Source organism: Lampetra fluviatilis, chromosome 42 (assembly GCF_964198595.1).
Source record: "Lampetra fluviatilis chromosome 42, kcLamFluv1.1, whole genome shotgun sequence".
NCBI classification, from domain to species: domain Eukaryota; kingdom Metazoa; phylum Chordata; class Hyperoartia; order Petromyzontiformes; family Petromyzontidae; genus Lampetra; species Lampetra fluviatilis.
Genome location: NC_136316.1, coordinates 2,165,508 through 2,183,086, shown reverse-complemented (window position 1 = coordinate 2,183,086; position 17,579 = coordinate 2,165,508). Strand labels below are relative to the sequence as shown.

At 49.0% G+C, this 17,579-nt stretch overlaps 1 protein-coding gene across 17 annotated transcripts in view; it reads right to left on the bottom strand.

Moving 5' to 3' along the window:
* The window catches only part of LOC144946632 (teneurin-4-like), a 416,480-nt gene that overhangs the window by 25,340 nt on the left and 373,561 nt on the right, over positions 1 to 17,579 (bottom strand). For all 17 annotated transcript variants that reach the window (XM_078875662.1, XM_078875670.1, XM_078875671.1 and 14 more), the window contains 5 exons: positions 14,788 to 14,907; positions 13,984 to 14,245; positions 10,823 to 11,086; positions 4,521 to 4,668; positions 3,356 to 3,605 (listed from right to left, as the gene is read on the bottom strand). In XM_078875662.1, the coding sequence (XP_078731788.1) occupies positions 3,356 to 3,605; positions 4,521 to 4,668; positions 10,823 to 11,086; positions 13,984 to 14,245; positions 14,788 to 14,907 (1,044 nt within the window). The remainder of the gene's footprint in view (positions 1 to 3,355; positions 3,606 to 4,520; positions 4,669 to 10,822; positions 11,087 to 13,983; positions 14,246 to 14,787; positions 14,908 to 17,579) is intronic.

Below are 17,579 nucleotides of genomic sequence, written 5' to 3'. Positions count from 1 at the left end.
AATTGCTCTCAAGGTATCAGCTGAACAAGAAAATTAAACTCAAATACATTTAGCATATAGACTTGTTCATGCACTTACACACATACACTATATATGCAGAATACGATTAGATAATTTATACACATTCAGTATTTGCTACAGCTAAATATTTAGCTTGGCTTAAAAGCACAAATGAACCCAATTTTCCAGGTAAACATTGTCCACACCCCCCCCCCAAACCACTAACATCTACAAACGCTATTTTAACCGCCGATGTAAACAAATGACAACGCAATTGAATAATCAACTACTGGCGCCGTTTTTGTTGTTGTTAAATACATCATATAATTCACGCAATTGAAAGTTTTGTCCAATTTACTTTCTAAGATACGGGCAAAACTTGCACTTCAACACTCGGCGCGCAGCCCAGATTTTGCGTTATTGCCGCACATTATTGAGCCGCCCTTAACGGCGCATTACACACTTGGAATACCATCAAAGTGCCCCTGTGCATAATTGCCACTGAATTACATTTTAAAACTTGAAGGCCCACTTAACGGTCTGACTTGCCTTGCTTGCTGTTAAATAAGATAATGCAGAGGCAGCGTTGGCCATTAACACCTCTTACTAGAATAATGTTTTATTTAGCACTGGTTCATGCTACCTTGATAGTACCATTATCATCCACCACGCAGGGAGGACCCAATCCCCTGAGAGCAAAACAGTTGAGCAAGTATAAATGAAATGCTTTAATATTTTATTTTAAAGCTGACAGAACAGAAAACCAAAGCGCACAACTGGTTTATTGCATTTCGATATGCAAAATGGCTTGACATGTGACGCACAGATGCACACGCGCGGGCGTGCACACACGGGAACTGGCACGGTATGGAGCTACGAACGATTCAAAAATATAAACGAATGTGGATTTTGCATTGTTAGTGTGACATTACTCAGAGGTATCTGTGTTTCGTGACTGATATTAATCGAGTGCAACTTTACACATACGTAGTTTACACTAAGCCGATCTGTACAGTATTTTCCATTTGCAATCTATGTTAGATATTGGCAAAGCTCATCTAACGATGCTTTTAGATTGTTGATGGAAGTGCTGTTAGCAAGCGGCATCTATTAAGGCCACTATAATACCACTGTTTCCGTCACGACATAACGATTCCCATATACACGTTAAAGCGCATACGCTGTGTAATTTCTTTATACAATTGCGTCCATAAAGGTGTCAAACATTGTTGAAAAATTATAATTAGATGGCAGTTTGAGCAAGGTTAATAAAGCAATATATATACACGCACACATACACACTGGGTAGTGTGAAGATTTCATCTCACTACTCTCAGCCTTCTAATCCTCCACGTGTGTCACCATGGCTTTGGCAACACACATTATTATAATTGTTATTGTACAGGAGTTTCCTGCCAAGTTGTCATAGTAGGGGGTGCTGGGAGGCGATGTTGCTGCCCTGCAATCACAATTGAGGGTTCCGCAAAGTTTTCGTAGTAGCGTACGGCAATATAGGATCATTACGGATAGGTGTGCCTTGTACAAAATAATAAAATTGGGTCAATGCGTGTACTCTCGTTGTAGTGCCTCATGCCGATACTCCCTACTCCAAGCCAGCCGAGCAGTGAATATATCGGTGAGAAATTAAACTGTGTACATTCCTTGTAAAAAATAATAAAATTGCGTCAATGCTTGCCCACTTGCCATCCCATTCTATTAGTGGCCTTTGATAATGTTGCTCTATCAGTGGCCTTTGATAATGTTGCAGAGTTATTGAAGACATTACTTCATGAATAAAAATGCTGTCTAATTCTAATTCTTTAATAGTGATGATACAGTTTCGAACAGCCAGTCAGAACTGCTGTCAGGGTATTTCATTTGATAATGAAATGCAATGTACCAGTGTACCTTAATAGGAACGTTTCAATCAGAACACTTCACCGGCTATGAAGTGCGGATCGCAAAAACCGCGTGGTGGACGCAAAGGAGCATGGAGAGAGATGCGTGCTGAGAATTAGACTCAAGAGACAGAATGGGGGAGCACATGCAATCTGAGACTAAAATGCAACTCAGGGGCATAACGTTGACCTTTGAGAAAACCGAATTCGGGGCAGGAGACGATCGTGGCTGGAAGGGTTGCAAGCCAAAGGGCGAGATACTGGTCGTGGAGTGGCAGCCAATGATGGGAACATGGTCAGAAGGGACAACCGCTGCAGACGGCGCGGTGAGATCAGCTCACGTGTGGAAGTGAGATGGATTGTGGCATGGCAGGATCCTGAGGGATGGCGGCTGGCATGAGAAGGCCTTCATCCAGTAGTCGATAGAAAATGGCTGACGATGAGAATGATGACCTTTACGGACAGCCCATATATCTGGACATTTCACTCTGTCTTAAAAATAGTGGTTGTGGAATTGGGTTCAATCACTTGCCTGACGAGTGCCTGCCTTTCCACACTGCGTGGATGACAAAAGACCTTTCAGAAACATCGTGTAAAGTAGGTCGCCCACCAGGAGAACAGGAGACAGCACCTTTCATGCACAGTCCCGACAGATCTACAAATGTGTGTTGAACATTACCCACGGGGACTTGCACAAGGGCAAGTGTGTTTGTCCGCACGTACGTGCATGTACAATCATTGTAAAACGATGTTATCCAAATCAACGATCACGCACTACAACGTCGCATATCCGACCGTCACATATCGGCCCTGGCCAATTAACCGGCCACGCCAAGTGCAGTATTTGTGCGTGGTGCAACCGTCATCTTCTGCAGGTGTCCACAAATCTGGCATCGTCACACGCAGCGGATGTGCACTTAATCTCGCGTACATTCGCTTGAGCACTGTCACGCATTTCGCACCCACCCCCCCACTCCACGCTGAAAGCAACATGCACTTCATCTTCATCCCGTCACCTACTTGTGCACGGTGTACCTTCCGATTTCAAGAGATGTTCACGTACCCGACGTTTTTCAAGTGTCCCCTTACACCTCAATCCCAGGCTGGTCGGATATGAGACGTTTGAATTTGGATAAGTTTGGTAACAACAACAATAGCAACAAAAATGACATTTGGGACACAATTGTAATTTTCCACTTAACTGCTCATAGAAAACAAACGCACCCACAAACACACATACACCGAGTCAAAGACAAAGATCCCCCCCCCCACACCCCACATAGCCTTTAACAGACTGTTGGTACAGGTGCTGTTAGCGAGCACCTATGAAGGCCGGCATAGACACTGAGTCAACAGCTAATGGCACATGCAATTCTCAGGAGCAGAATGAACACTCCTCAGCTCCAAGAGTGGTGATCGACCGACCAACCAGGGAGAGGGGGGGCGGCACTGCTCACCTGAGCTCGAAGACGCTCGTGACGTTGCCGGACGGGAATATCCGGCGCACGAAGTTGAAGTCGCCCACGTAGAGGCTTCCGTCGGCGGCGCAGGCCAGGCTCATGGGCGCCAGCAGCTTGTTGCCCTCGGCGACGCCGTTACAGCTGGGGCAGGTGATGCTGCGCCGCCGGCCGTTGCCCATGACGCTCGTGATGACGGGCGGCAGGCGCCACACGAACACGTTCTCGCCCGTGCCCTTGTGCATCGTGCCTGCCGGGTGGAGCACGTGGGCGAGCGAGTGGAGCGAAGGAAGGAGGGGATGGGGGGAGGGCACGGCAGGGAGAAGGCTCAGGCGATGAGGGGGACGCACAAGCCGAGGGTACGCATGCTGCGCTACCTCGCACTGCACAGTGAGAGGAGCTCATTAAGCCACCGCGCGGCACGCTCGCAGCGCCGGCGCGAGCGGCGGTTTACCGAATGTCATGCCGAGCGGCGGAGTGCTTCTCTGTGTTTGTGAGATAGTGATGGGGGCAAGTAAACATTGACGATACACGCCCGTTTTCAAGATACGAGTGGCCAATATTTATAGAAATTGCACCAAAATTTCATTATATCTTTGGCCTAGATATTTTGTGAATTTGTGCAAAAGAGAATAGTTCGATGCTCCATTGGATTTGTTTAAATTTTATTTCCGTCGGTAAGGGGGTCACTGCAATGATAAATATGTGTGTCCACCGCTTCAGCTGCCTTGATGTGTTCACCTATGCAGCGATGCTGCATGATTGCCTGAGGGGGTTGTTGGTGTTTCTCAGGTACACATAAGAGTCCTGCAGTCAATCCATTGCTGTATAATGGCTTCTCCACACCGTGTGAGTCATGAGGGTTATCCGATCACGTCAACGACGCAGGCCAGTGTGGGGCTGGCGTAGGCACAGAACATAGACATTGGGGCACAGTGGAGTACGACGATATTTTTGCAATACAAAAATAATTTTTAGGCTCAACCCCACTTGGCTTTGAGAGACAGGACGAGATGGGGCGAATGCCGGGCGACTTTGTCATGGGCCAGGGTTTAAGCGACTTTGGCCTTTGTCGGGCTGGACTGTGGCCAAAGTGACGACCACGGCATCGGTGAGCAAAGGGCCCCAGTGCGCCCCAGCATGCGGCGTCGGCACGGCCACTCACCGCTAGGCACGTGCAGCGCGTGGTGGTTGCTCAGGCCCCAGATGCCCAGGCTGGAGGCGTCGAGCTCAAGGCCCTGCAGGATGGCCACGCGATTCTCCCACAGGATCAGCTCGGGGCAGGACTCGTACTCGTATCCGACAGACACTAGCTGGGGAGCACATCCACACGCACGAGCGCACGCCACGCTCGCCTCACGACGACAACACGTGGGCGGGGGGGGGGGGTGCCGGGGGGGGGTGCGGGACCGCAGCGCGATCGCGGGTCACGGGGAAAACAAAGCGAGCGGGGAAGCGGGCGAAGCGTGCGCGCAGGGTCACGGGCGCTGCCACCACACGCCCAACACCCTTGTGTGTGTGCGCGCGTTTTTTTTCTGTACGGGATTCACATGAAAAGGAAAAAAGGAGCATCTGGGAAAACAACTGGGGAACTTCATTAATCCTACATATCCAGATGGAGGCCCTTTAGAGTGAACGAGGAGGCAGTATGGTGAATAACAGCCTGACTTGGGACCTTTTTTTTTCTTTCTTTCCAAGGGCATTGGCAGATGAAGAAGTAAGGGGGGCATCTCTCCAGGGAGACAAGAGGTGTGCATTGCGCACACACACACACACACGCACTTTGCAACTGACCGTACAAGTGAGCACCATACAGATCCCTCGGAGAAGTATTTGTCTTGGTTGTTTGACCTCGTGTAATATGTAACAATCTCAGAATATATCCTGGAACTGATGCATCGCTGTTCCACATGTGTTTCATAATGCGCTCACCAAAATAAATACATGAAGGAAATAAATAAGGGTTGCTGAAATGCTCACATTATTGTGTTTCAGACCAGCTGGATATTTCTTGGCTCATGGCGGACGGGGAAGATCATTCTTACACGGCCCTCCTTTTGCAATAAAACATTTAAACAGCTAATATTCCACAGGACCGTTTATACAGGTCACGCTTTGCAAGGCGGAAATCAATCCGAGGAAAGCGGAATTTATATTGTCATTTGCTGGTAGCGTAAGAAAAAAAAAACACATTAAACAAAAACTAACATAAAATATAATATGTGGGTAAATTATGAGCTATTTTGCATATGCAATGCCGCCAGTATTTACCGTTTCATTGCGCCGTGCTATGATTTCACGTCACTTAGTACAACGTAAAATTTGCGTCATTACACCTGAACATTTTAATGGCTCCGTGTACCCATACCCTCACCGAAATCCAATTTCTAAGGTTAACGAAGCCTAATAATATACGGCTGCCCAGAAAAGCCCTCAGGCAACCCTGGCTTCAGATTTGCTTCAAGAGAGATGGCTTTCTTTGCTTGCATCATCATAGTCATCATTACCTTCATCATCATCATAATTCGTTTTTGAGCTCATGTAAGAAGTATCTCGCTTTCTGATACCACTACATCGACATGCTTGGGCCGAGCATTTTTATTCCGTGTAATTCTTTCATCATACATATTTTCATTTCTTCTTTCACCGAGTTCTCGCTCTTTTAGCAGCCTCATCATTCACAATATATTTACGCCCTGTACTTCCTTTCAGCAGTACGTTCTGCCCAGGTCCAATTGTTCGCATTGGCAGGAAGATGGAAGCCACTGATAATCGCCTCGTGTTCGGTTACAAACTTGTACGTAAACGCACGCGATAAAGTGCGCCCTGTCTAAATAATCAATCAAGAGTCATACACGTTGCGTTAAAAGTGTTAATATTTTAACTCGAGTGTGACTACGGACCGCAATGATAAGTTTCAATGATTTTTTTCTCTTTCCAGTGGCCTTTGATGGTGACTGCCGTGAGCAATTCCATTGACTTATGCCGTCCTGTTTTTAACAAAAACACACTATTTGTATTTATTAAACGAGTATAGTCGGTGGGGGGGGGGCAGCAAACCACAACTGCCATGTCTTTTTTTTACAACGTAACCAAATTACGTTTAACCCGTAAACAAAAAACAACGGGCACAGACATTGAGGGTGACCTGAAGATTAAAACAAAAATGCAAATACTCTCAAGACACCCACTTAAACCTCTCCGTCTTGAGCTTTGTTTGCGACGTTGCTAATGCTAATGGAATTGTTCGTTTGAAATGTCAAAACTATTCGAAGCGTTGGCAAAACATCGGCGTTTTGCTCTTGCGCCCCGCATCAACCACGATCGCACTGTTCGAGGGTTAAACTCCCAGGCTGTCAAAATGACGGAGGCACTTAACAGAACCCCAAAACATTTAATTAGCCAGGACTTCTGGCAGAACACAGAAAAGCTTTTGAGAAACATGCTGTATTGACAGTTTAAGCCGCAAGAGTGCTAGGGTTAAGAATGTCTTCCCATGTCCTGCAGAGAGAGAGACGCCCCACACAGACTGACGGACCTAATAGCTCTTTATGTTAAACGTAAGCCCCCCGAGAAGGCTCTGCGTCCAGTCCTGAAGCGGCGCGTGCTACCTCCAAGGCACGGAGACATCTTGCGGGACTCTAAAACCTTTGACCCAGAGACACCGTAATTCCTTACACTGCCAACCACACCCACGCGCGTCCGTGTCCTCCTGCATTATGCATGAGCGCGCGCGGCGGCGAAGGCGCTGCCCGATTTATGCTGCAATCTGCGATTATGTAAAAAAAGAAACGCTCCCGACATTTATCTGCACAGGTGTACGCACATTTCCGCGTTAACATTTTTGCGTCGTGAAATCGATTTCAATGTTGTTGCCGTTGTGGATGATAATAATGCCAATCATTGTTGCTGCTTAGGTGGTGACGTTGTTGTGGCGATATTGTGACAATTTGTTTAATCTGTCCTGGATGGGCCACGCACCGATCTGTCCTCGGGGTTTAACATTTATTGACACACAAGACTCCCTGCAGGGTGACTAAGCAAAGCGCTACATCAATGTCCCCGTACTCATCTCATATTGAGTCCAAACATATTGAGCTCCCATGAGGTGCACTCTTTTACAAGCACAGCCGACACAAACAAGGGATGTTTGGGCTATTAGCATGAACTCATTTACTTGACCTTTGGGGCTATTCAGAAGAATACCGGCAAACAGAAGGCCAGAAATAGAGCAATAGCAGATGCGTGACCCATCGCCTCTCACAACCTGGCTCAGCACAAGTGGACCTTTGCGTATATCCACCTGCATCTATATACCTGAGCCGCGCCGCTGGCTGGAGTGTGTTTAGTTTGAGCAAAAGCACGCGGACAGGGAAATTAAAGGTAATGCCGCTGTGTCTGTCCGAGAGATTGCGTATTTAATCTTGAAGCCTGGTGAAACGCGGGCTACGCGACACAATAAAGGGAAACGTATTCACTCGCAGCAACGGTGCTGCGATTCTACCAAATGTAATAACGCACTCCCCTTATTCTTACGCCAAAACGTCAGAGACAAGATTTCTTTAAGTCAATTAATGGGCCAGAATTGCAGCTCACGCGCAAAATGAAAAAGCCACATCATCGTGATGAAGGATCTCGATCTGGCTCGAATGAACGCAGGCACTGCATCTCGCTGCATCGGGCACGCAACAAAGGAGCTGTTCTGCGTGTCATAGGGCCAGTGGGATAGCGTGCTTCACCGAAACATTAAAACGCGTTTGCATTTTCACCGCTAGCGTTCGGCAAAAACTTTTCTTCACACTGTCGATTCGCATCGCACGAAAGAATAATTCACCGCCGTTGCAATAGACACCAAACAAATGTGACTAGTTGGTTTTTACTTTTGTTGCTTCTGTTCCATTGTTTTAGCATTCCTTTATGTTCTCATATGAAAATAAAACGGGCACGCTGAATGCAAATTAGTAGCACAAATCAGTAGCACAAATTAGTTGCACAAATTAGTTGCACAAATTAGTTGCACAAATTAGTTGCACAAATTAGTTGCTTTCGCGACCAAATTGGTTCTTAGCTTTAGCTTTTAGCTTTCGCGACCGAATTCGTTGCACAAATTAGTTGCTTTCGCGACCAATATTATCCATAACAGAGGTTTTTGGGTTAGATCACGTAAACATAAACGTGCCGTGAAACCCGCCACCGCCAGACAGCCAATTATTAAGGTTTGTTACATTAAACAAAACATGCCAATTCGTTACTAGTACAGCACACCGATGTGTTGGAGAATAATCCCACAGCATTTACAATTTGAGCACTTGTGGATTTACTCTCCAACACATCGGTGTGCTGAACGAGTAAAAAATTAGCACGTTTTGTCTCCGTGACGAATCTTACTAACTGGCCGTGTCGGGTGGCGGGGCGGGTTTAACGACACGTTTATATTTTCACGATCGAATCCCAAAACACCTCCGTTATGGAAATGCAAATTAGTTGGCGCTTCAGTCGGAAAAAATCGCAGAAACTATTTTTCAGACCTCCGTCGACAAATCAGGCCTATCGGACATCACACCGAGAAAACGCGCTTGTACTCGTTTCAAAGTGCTACCGGATACATTTATAAACTGGGGGGCACCCCCCCACCCCGACCGCCACGCCTCCCCACCCACAACACACCTCCCCACCCACAACACACCTCCTCCTCTTGAATGCCAGACAATGAAGCATCGTTTTTAATGGAAATGTGTGGGTCAGGGCAAAAAAAAATCGTGAGTGAGGCTTATCGGCATGACACAGAGCCACTCTTCCTCGGCTAAATTAAAAGTAATAATTCCCCCCCCCCCCCCCCCAAGTTACTGCTGTCTATACTTGTGCAAACATCAGCAATTATGACTCGCAGTTGCAGTTTGAGCCATTTAATCATGCTCACAAATGCCATGGCACCCTGCGCATGGCCACAATTACCTTTGTTTGATCTCCATTAGCAAGTTCCGGCTGGAAATGCTGATAATACTTTTCTTTAACCATCTACCCTACGCCGTCGCGCCTTCACGCACGCGGGGAAATTAAACCGCGAGTCGGTCGCCGCGGCGATCAGTGTGGTTGTGCTGGGGGGGGGGGGGTGAAGGGGATGGGGGCGACTGCACGCCCCTGGGTATCTGGGTATGCTGTGGCTCAAAAAACCAGGCACCCGGTTGAGAACGGACGGACCCTCTTCCTAAACGACGCCACGGACGACGTGACGTAGAGAAGGCGGCAGGGGTCTAATTAACGCCCCCCCCCCCCCCATGGGGGAAACACAGTTACGGCTACTCGGAAAACCACTTCTGTGCTTCTGCCGGTTTATCGCCAGCGACAGCTTCGTTGTGGATGCGTGTGCCGCGGCGACTCGAGGAGTTAGCGCGGTTCATCCCCCATGTAGATGCCGTCCAGGTGTGCGCACACACAACAACAACAACAGCCATTCGCCACTAATTGGCGGTGACGTCACCACGACGCGCACACACACACACGCGCACACACACGCGTATGTGTAGGGGTGTCAGGGGAAGGATTCCCACCAATAGGAGGGTTAGTGGGAGGGGTGATCGAGTAGATATAATGGGAGAACGGGCGGGAAGAGGGGGCCTTTGGCGGGAACGAGATTGGGACGGCGGGGGACAGGTGTGGATGGGAGAAAAGGATTAAAAGACAAAACCCCTGCAATCTTGTGTCGTCTCTCCTTTACATATGCACACACACACATGCACACACACACGTACACACACGCGCACACACACACACACACGAACGCACACACACATGGGTGGCGGGATGCCGAATGCATTTCAAACGCATTGCCGGAAAGTGGCACGATGGGTGCAATTCACTGCGTGGACGTCAGAAAATGCTGATGTACATTGCGACGACGACCGTTATGTATTCATGTATAAGCAGTGCACAGTCAGGGAGCAGTGACACGGTGCGGTTCGTGCCCACTTCCTAGCTAAGCACCCGGATTCAATCTCTGGCCAAGGCTGACATCAGTGGTGAGCGATGTCTGAGCCCCTAGCCTCCCTTCCTCTACTCCAACCCGCACTGACCGGCACGGTGAAGTATGGTCTAACAACCCCCGTGGCTGACACAGACTTTATTCCCCCGCATTTGAATGACAACGGCTTATACATTCACATCGTAATCATTCTATGTAAGTGCAAAACAGCAGCAAAAGTGCTATCAATAAAAAGTGAAGATTAATAAAAAAAAGTGCCAACGTTATTTACAACCTAACTGCGTCGGGGTTTTTTTTTTCTTTTAAAACTAGGAGACGTTTTCTCTAGCACATTCCCGTGATGTTTAATCGTTCTACGCTGTGCATTAGCGCCTAACGGCAGGCACACACGGTCATTAATCACAGAGCGGCATGACCGAAACGGAGAGCGCGGTGTGACGAGGCGCCTTTGCGTTCCGTCCTCGCGCGTCCGACCGTTCACCTACAGCTTCGGCGATGCCGTAGACGGGCTGCCCGTAGGCGTTGCTCTTGTCCCAGATGAACGTGTGCCGCAGGTTCGGCGCCGACGGGAACCAGGTGCGGAAGAAGCGCCCCTCCACGGCCACCGACAGGTGGACCTTGAGCAGGTTGAAGGGCACGCTGGCCGGCGTGAGGCTGACCGACAGACGCGAGTGGTACCCGGGAGCGCGGCTGCTCACGTAGCGCAGGTGCAGCTCCGAGCCGGGCAGCAGGATGCTCTCCTGCACCGCCTGGAATGGGGAGACAGCAAAGATCCCCCGTTGTAGCCTCTTGACAGACCGTCGGGGCAAGTGCTGTTCGCGAGCACCTATGAAGGCCGGCACAGCGCACGAGGGGGTGGCTGGCCAGCACCACGCCCGGCCACCTTTTTTCTCCCTAGTGGCGATGTTTCCACACATGACGAGGAATTCATTTGAGGCTGAGTCGACCTAGGGGAGGCCCAGGACAGGTTCAGATAATCATCACTGGTGTTGACTGCGAACGGAAATCAAAATCGGGTAGCTGGGTTCGTCGCGCAGCGCGCTAACCGCAACACTACCGCTCCCCACAGCTCATATACACACACACACATAAGCATGCAGCATGCGCGCACACACACTCACACACAACCCGAGACGGGTCCCGCAGGGGTTCTTAAAAATTAAGTAACGGTTAGCTTGGTGCCTGTGCCCGTGACGCAGCGCTGGCCGAGCAGGATCAACGCACGTCCTCCCTGATCGGGGGGTTGGCGCGCGAGGGCGATCTGTTCGGCGGACGTTAGCACGGTCCATTTGTGAGGTTCTCGTGTGCGTCGGAGAGGGGGGGGGGTGCCGGCGTGGCAAGGCCTCGTTAATCGCGGAGGCTGCTAGGCGCCATCGCCGTGCAAATGGCAGTCGGAAAGTTTTGATAATGGGATAGCTGAAATACGCTGCCGAAGCCGGTCTCGTTTTAAGCCGATTTAGATGCCTTATCTCTCCCGTGTCCAATTGTATAACGAGTGCCTGGGCTGCCAAGGATTACTGCATTGAGAAAAAGTAAACAGATGCAAATCCGCACTTAATATCCGAGTCTCAATGTGTTTTGATCCCCCCCTGGTTACCCGAGGAGACGGGCCAGCTCAAGACTGATAGCCACTGTTGCCCGTTGAACGTAATTACTAAATTGTACGCAATTGCACAAATAAGACAAATTGCATACGCAAAAACAGATTAGGAAATATATAAATAGATGAATACATAAACACAGGTTAAGCTTGGATAATGCCTTGATAGGTGGCAACCATGCAAAACAGGTGATATAGTGGAGAAAAATCGATTGTTGTACTGTACTTCTTAACTCCCATGTCCTGCGCTCCCCACCTTCACCAACCGGCGCCCACCAGCGTGGTTAAGTACGGTCATACATGCCCGACAATACGCACGGCATGCGGATACCTCCTTCCAGCAGCGGATTGACAAACCGCTGTACATGCATATCTGAGAAAAAGCGTGGATTTAGCCAGGTATACTAAGTAGGCAGAATGGAGAAATGGGAATGAAAGTTTGGTAATAAAAAAAAAGGAAAGTGCCAATAATTTACAGGAACTTTTGCACAGCTGTGTTTTGTGTTAGGGAATCTTGGAAGGCTGCACACTATGGGGTTATGAAAGACAGACGGTGTTAAATGCCAAACGCAGGCCCAGATGGTGTTTTAAAGAGCTCAGCGGAGGTCCACAAATCATTTAAATTGCAACCCACCACCAAACAAACACAGAACTCCACATCTGCAGATCCCACGACTTGATAATGCACGTGGACATGTCACACACACACTCACTCACTCTTTGAGTCCAGCCAAATGTGTTACTAACTGTCGGAAAGCTATTACTATTTTCTGTGAGTTCTTCAAGACAAAAAAAATACGCATTTTTTCTCCTCTCTCTCTATATTTTAAGAAACATTAAAGTTATTTTTGTAAACAGCGGCCTCTTAATATGGTGAGTTAAATATGTATTATTTGTGCATCGGCCAACTCTCAGAATTTTTACGTGAAAAAATATTTGATAACTCGTGCTCACATCCTTTATCCATGGGGCACCAGCTTCACTTAGCGGGAAACCTTGAAGTAGACCGAGTGGGAGTCTCCCCCATACCAGGGTACTCAGAAAAAAGCATGTCATAATATACTAACCTGTGCTCACCACCATGGTGAAGTATGGTTAAAAAAAACCTTCCCGTGACTGAAATTCCTAAACTCCAGCAGCTCTGGATGGGATGTGGATTGTAGCAGCAGAGGACGATGATGGATGTTGGCAATGGCACGGAGAGGCCTTGGTCTAGCAGTGAACAGCTCATGACTGATAATGATGATGAAGACGAGTGCTCAAGCCAGAGGTAAAGGTGCAGCTCTGCGTTTGTGCACTCACGTAACCTCAGGATTAGCACGGTTGGCTACGTACGGTGCCAAAGAAATTCAACGGACACACATACACGGCCACTGCTGGCAGAATGGCCTCTGTAACAGGGAACTCTACAGAGGCCCTTGAAAGGATAGCTTGGCCTACTCTTCCACACTGGCCAGATGTCTTGGAAGAGGTGGAACTACCCACACGTCACCCCCACCACACGTGACCTGCCCAAAGACTAACCGTGGTGTACCCCTTCGTACTGCTGGGTGGACAGAGGCGGTGGGGCGGAATCTTGGTTCAAATGTCGCGCCGGGTAGATGGAACCGAACCGGTGACCTCTGGATTGGAAAGTCGGGCATGCAAAAGCTACAACCACAGCAGGGACACAATTGCGGGGGTGCACACTGTGTGGGAATTCACACCCTAGTCGGCAGGTGTAGATCCAACCTGGCCGCGTGGCAGTGATCCACAAAACTAGAGAGTGGCCGCTGCTGCTGCTGCTGCGACTAGTGCAGTGAGAAGCAGGTGGCGCAACACCTCTTGGTCTGCCCGCTGCTCGCGGAAGGCCCCGGCACTGTGCGAGATGTCGCAGCAGGCGACCTTGCGAGCGCTGCGATGCTCTCGCCACTCGCCGATTCCTCCGGTCTAAATAAAGATTCCGATTCACTGGAAGGACTTTCGACTTCGGTGGACGGACGCGAAAAGGAGAAGATCCCACGAACGGAGTTCAACGGGTCGGCGGCGGGTGAGATTGGCCTGTACCTGGATCTCGGGTATGATGGGATTGAGCGGGCCGCAGCTGCCCGGCACGGAGGTCAGGGGCGAGGGCAGCACGGATGGGTTGGGCCGCACGAAGCCGCTGACGTCGCAGCTCGGGATGTCGTTCTCCTCGCGGCGCATCACCACCGTGTCCACGACGATGAACCGGTTCCACGGCAACCACACGGTGCGCAGCTGCGCGGTGAACGGCGCCCGTTCGAATTGCAGCGTCACCGAGCGTCCTCCGCTCGCCATGAGGTCGAAGCTGCGGGGGGAGGGTGGGGGGGGCACGTGACATCAAACGTGCGCGTGCCGTCGCCTCCTCTCGGCATTGCTTACATTCCCTTACGCGCCTTGCTGCATCGCTCCGATACCAAAGTGCCCCCCCACCCTCCCCCCCACACTTAAATTAATACGGAATTCTCAATTGTCAAAGCCGTGGGCCGATGTCTCCGTTGTGGAAACCCACGGACTGTTGAAATTATTTACTTATTGAAACCATGGGCACAGGCCCAAAATGTGTGCGTATGCTTGGTGCGTTCAATTGGCATGTAACAACGCATCGATTCTTTGATTAACATAATTTCTTGCAGCCACAATACTTGGATGAAATTGAATGGAAACGCTGTGCAAATTGCACACAAATGTTACACCGTGGGCGATGTGGGGCAGATGAAACTGTACATATGAGAAAAAAACAACATCGCAAATAATGCACACGAGATGGTAAAAAAAAAACCCAAGACGGAGCACGAGAGGAAATCAAGAGGAGTGCTCGATGCACGACACTGAAGCGGCGGTACGTACGCTCCATCTTGCCGCGTCACGGTGTACCCGTAGTTCGGGTAGTGGGGGAAGGATACGTTCACTCCGACCAGTGGGGTCCCGTCCAGCGTCTGCACCTGACCTCGGACCACACACGCCGTCCTGGGGACAACAAGAGCAGCCAATTAGGGCCGGCACAGGGGACACGGAGGGGCTGCTTGGGTGGTGTGGCCGGAGCTTGTTCATGGCTGCTGTCCCCAACCGATTACCACACCCTTCAAAATGTGCACGCATGTTATATATCCGTAGACGTGGCGCGAGCTCGTTAAACAAAACAAATGCAAAGAAATACGGTGGCAGATTTCACGAGCCGAAATAAAACAAGAAGCAAATGCTCACGTCTTCTCGTCCCCCGTTGTTTGATAAAAATACCGTCGCCCGTCGGGAAAGGCAATAAGCCTGCCCGGCCACCCACTTGTGGATGTTAAAGATCCCGAGACGCTCCACGGGGTGTAAGCAATCGTGCTGCCCGTGTCACGTCTAACTTCACCGACCTGCTATAAATCACACTCCTCCCAAGAGAAAGCGGGGGGGGGGGGGCCTTTGTGTAACGAACAATTACGCTCCGTGACAAAGTTATCCACTGCGCTGCTTCTTAATTGACGTGGACTTTGAGACAGTCCTCTGGCACTAGCTCAACACAGCTGGGTTGAGTTGGCCAAAGCATAAAACTTCAGCTTGAACGGCCGAGCAGCTGCTGCTCCGTGCTACGAAGGCATCGCTCGCTTCAACTGCCCCGGCAATTGCACTCAGATGTGAGGTGAAACACCCGGCGAGTTACTTGAAACCAAATTAATTTTAAGATGTGTATATATATATGCGAAACAAATTCCTTGTCTCGTAATCCAATTACTTCTTTTTTATTTCCATTTGTACTCTGTATTCGGTTGAAATAAGGAAACCTTGGCACCTGAGCCAACACCGTTTTTTAACCCCACGCATAACTTCCATAATTATTCATATTTTCATTAACTTTGTTTTACCCCTTTTCTCCCCGCAGGTCGTATATTTCTCGCAGGAAAAATAAACCTTCTGCCGCTTTCTCGCGAAAAAAGTTTTCTTTTTTACTCTCAGCGAAGTTCTCATCTGTTTCCAACTTAAAAATGTGACCAGCGTTTCTCAGAGTTGGTATGTTACTTTTTTTATTCTTTGCTGCCAAAAGCCATTTGTGTAAGGTATATGCTTAGTGAGACTTTAGTTTGTTTCAACTAATATAGAAATTAGTTATTTTATTACGACAAAAAAGCCATCTGTTCTGGAATTGCAGACAGCTAAAAAAACCCTCATGTTTTTAGTTCTGTGGGGAGAAGGCACTTTGACCTTATCTGTTTATACATTTAACATCTATACAGACACAAATATAAATCGTAGATCTAAATAAATCAAACCAAGCAGACGCTGGCTCTGTTCCGCACAAATCAAGTGCTAGCCATGACTAATTTCTTCAAGCAACTTACACGTGCCCAAGAAAAATGTGCACAATGCAGGCACCGAATGATAAAAATCCAGCGTTCCATGACATTTAGACTAAAATCACATTCGAGCACAACTGTGGCGGGGAGCGCTCACGATGACAGATGACCGATACGGCTCTTCCAGTGGCCCCGCCAGGGTTGAATAAGGAGACTCGAGTTAACAGAAGGCAGAGCCAGAGGATCCGAATCACACCTCGGCATTCTGCCATGGGCCCAGTGTAACATTTCCTCAAGCGCGCGTCCCAATCAGTCAAAGATTAAGCGGAAGGATTTCGGAGGCGGTGTGTGGCGACATACGGGATTGCATTGCCACGTTGAATCGCAGTGCCAGTGGACAGAGAGAGAGAGAGGGACGAAGGGAGACGGGGCTGAGGTGACAAAGGCACGCACCGCTCGTTAGGGATACTTTTGACTTTTGCCGGCAGCTGTGTGGTCAGGGTATGATAAACAAAAATGACAAACCTCAAGCAAGGTGGCCGGGGTGAAGCTCTCCGAGCAAAGATGCGGCAATAAAAGGCAGAGGGGGGGGGTGGGGTGTGATGCCCGCTGCTGCAGCTCCATGGAGGCGTCCACTCGGAACGCCGCTCGTGAGCGTGTGCGGCGCGAGTCTTGGTAATGGCTCATGGCGCAGTCAGGCTATGAGGGTTTTATTTGATCTGTGACCGTGGCCCTGTACAAACCTTCATTTTGAAATCCGGCATCCGCACGTTGACGCGTCGCGGTGTGTGTGTGTGTGAGACGTATGGCAATTACGTTTTTAAAAAGTGGCTAAAATATTGTCGTCGCAAGTGAAAGGAGCGATATTTCAAACACGAATGTCCAGCCAGCAACACACACGTGTCTCACTCGTATATAATGCATCAAGACGAGACTTTCACCCGTGGGGTAGTGCTTTTCTGTTGGTTCTTTGATCGTATCGGGGCTGTGAAAGCCAAGCTTTTGTTGGGGGTTCTAAACACTAACTCTTAGTTGAAAACGTCCCACTAAATATGCACTTAAAAGTTGTCGATAGACTTTTATCTTTGCAAAGAGTTCGCCATTTTTATTACCAACCCAAGCGAAATGGTGGAGTGAAAGTAAAAAAAACCTTCAGCAATTTTATATGCTGGGGTTTTAAGTCTGGTCTCAATTTTCTTCCTGAAACAACAGAAATACAATACTCTCATCCTCTCTCTCACTCTTCAGAGGCATCGGGGAAATCCACCCACACACGGACACAAGGGCATTGGCAGCCCGTGTGTGTGTGCCTGCTTTAACCCTCCTCCCTGATAAAGCGCTTTAAGGCAATGCTCGTACATG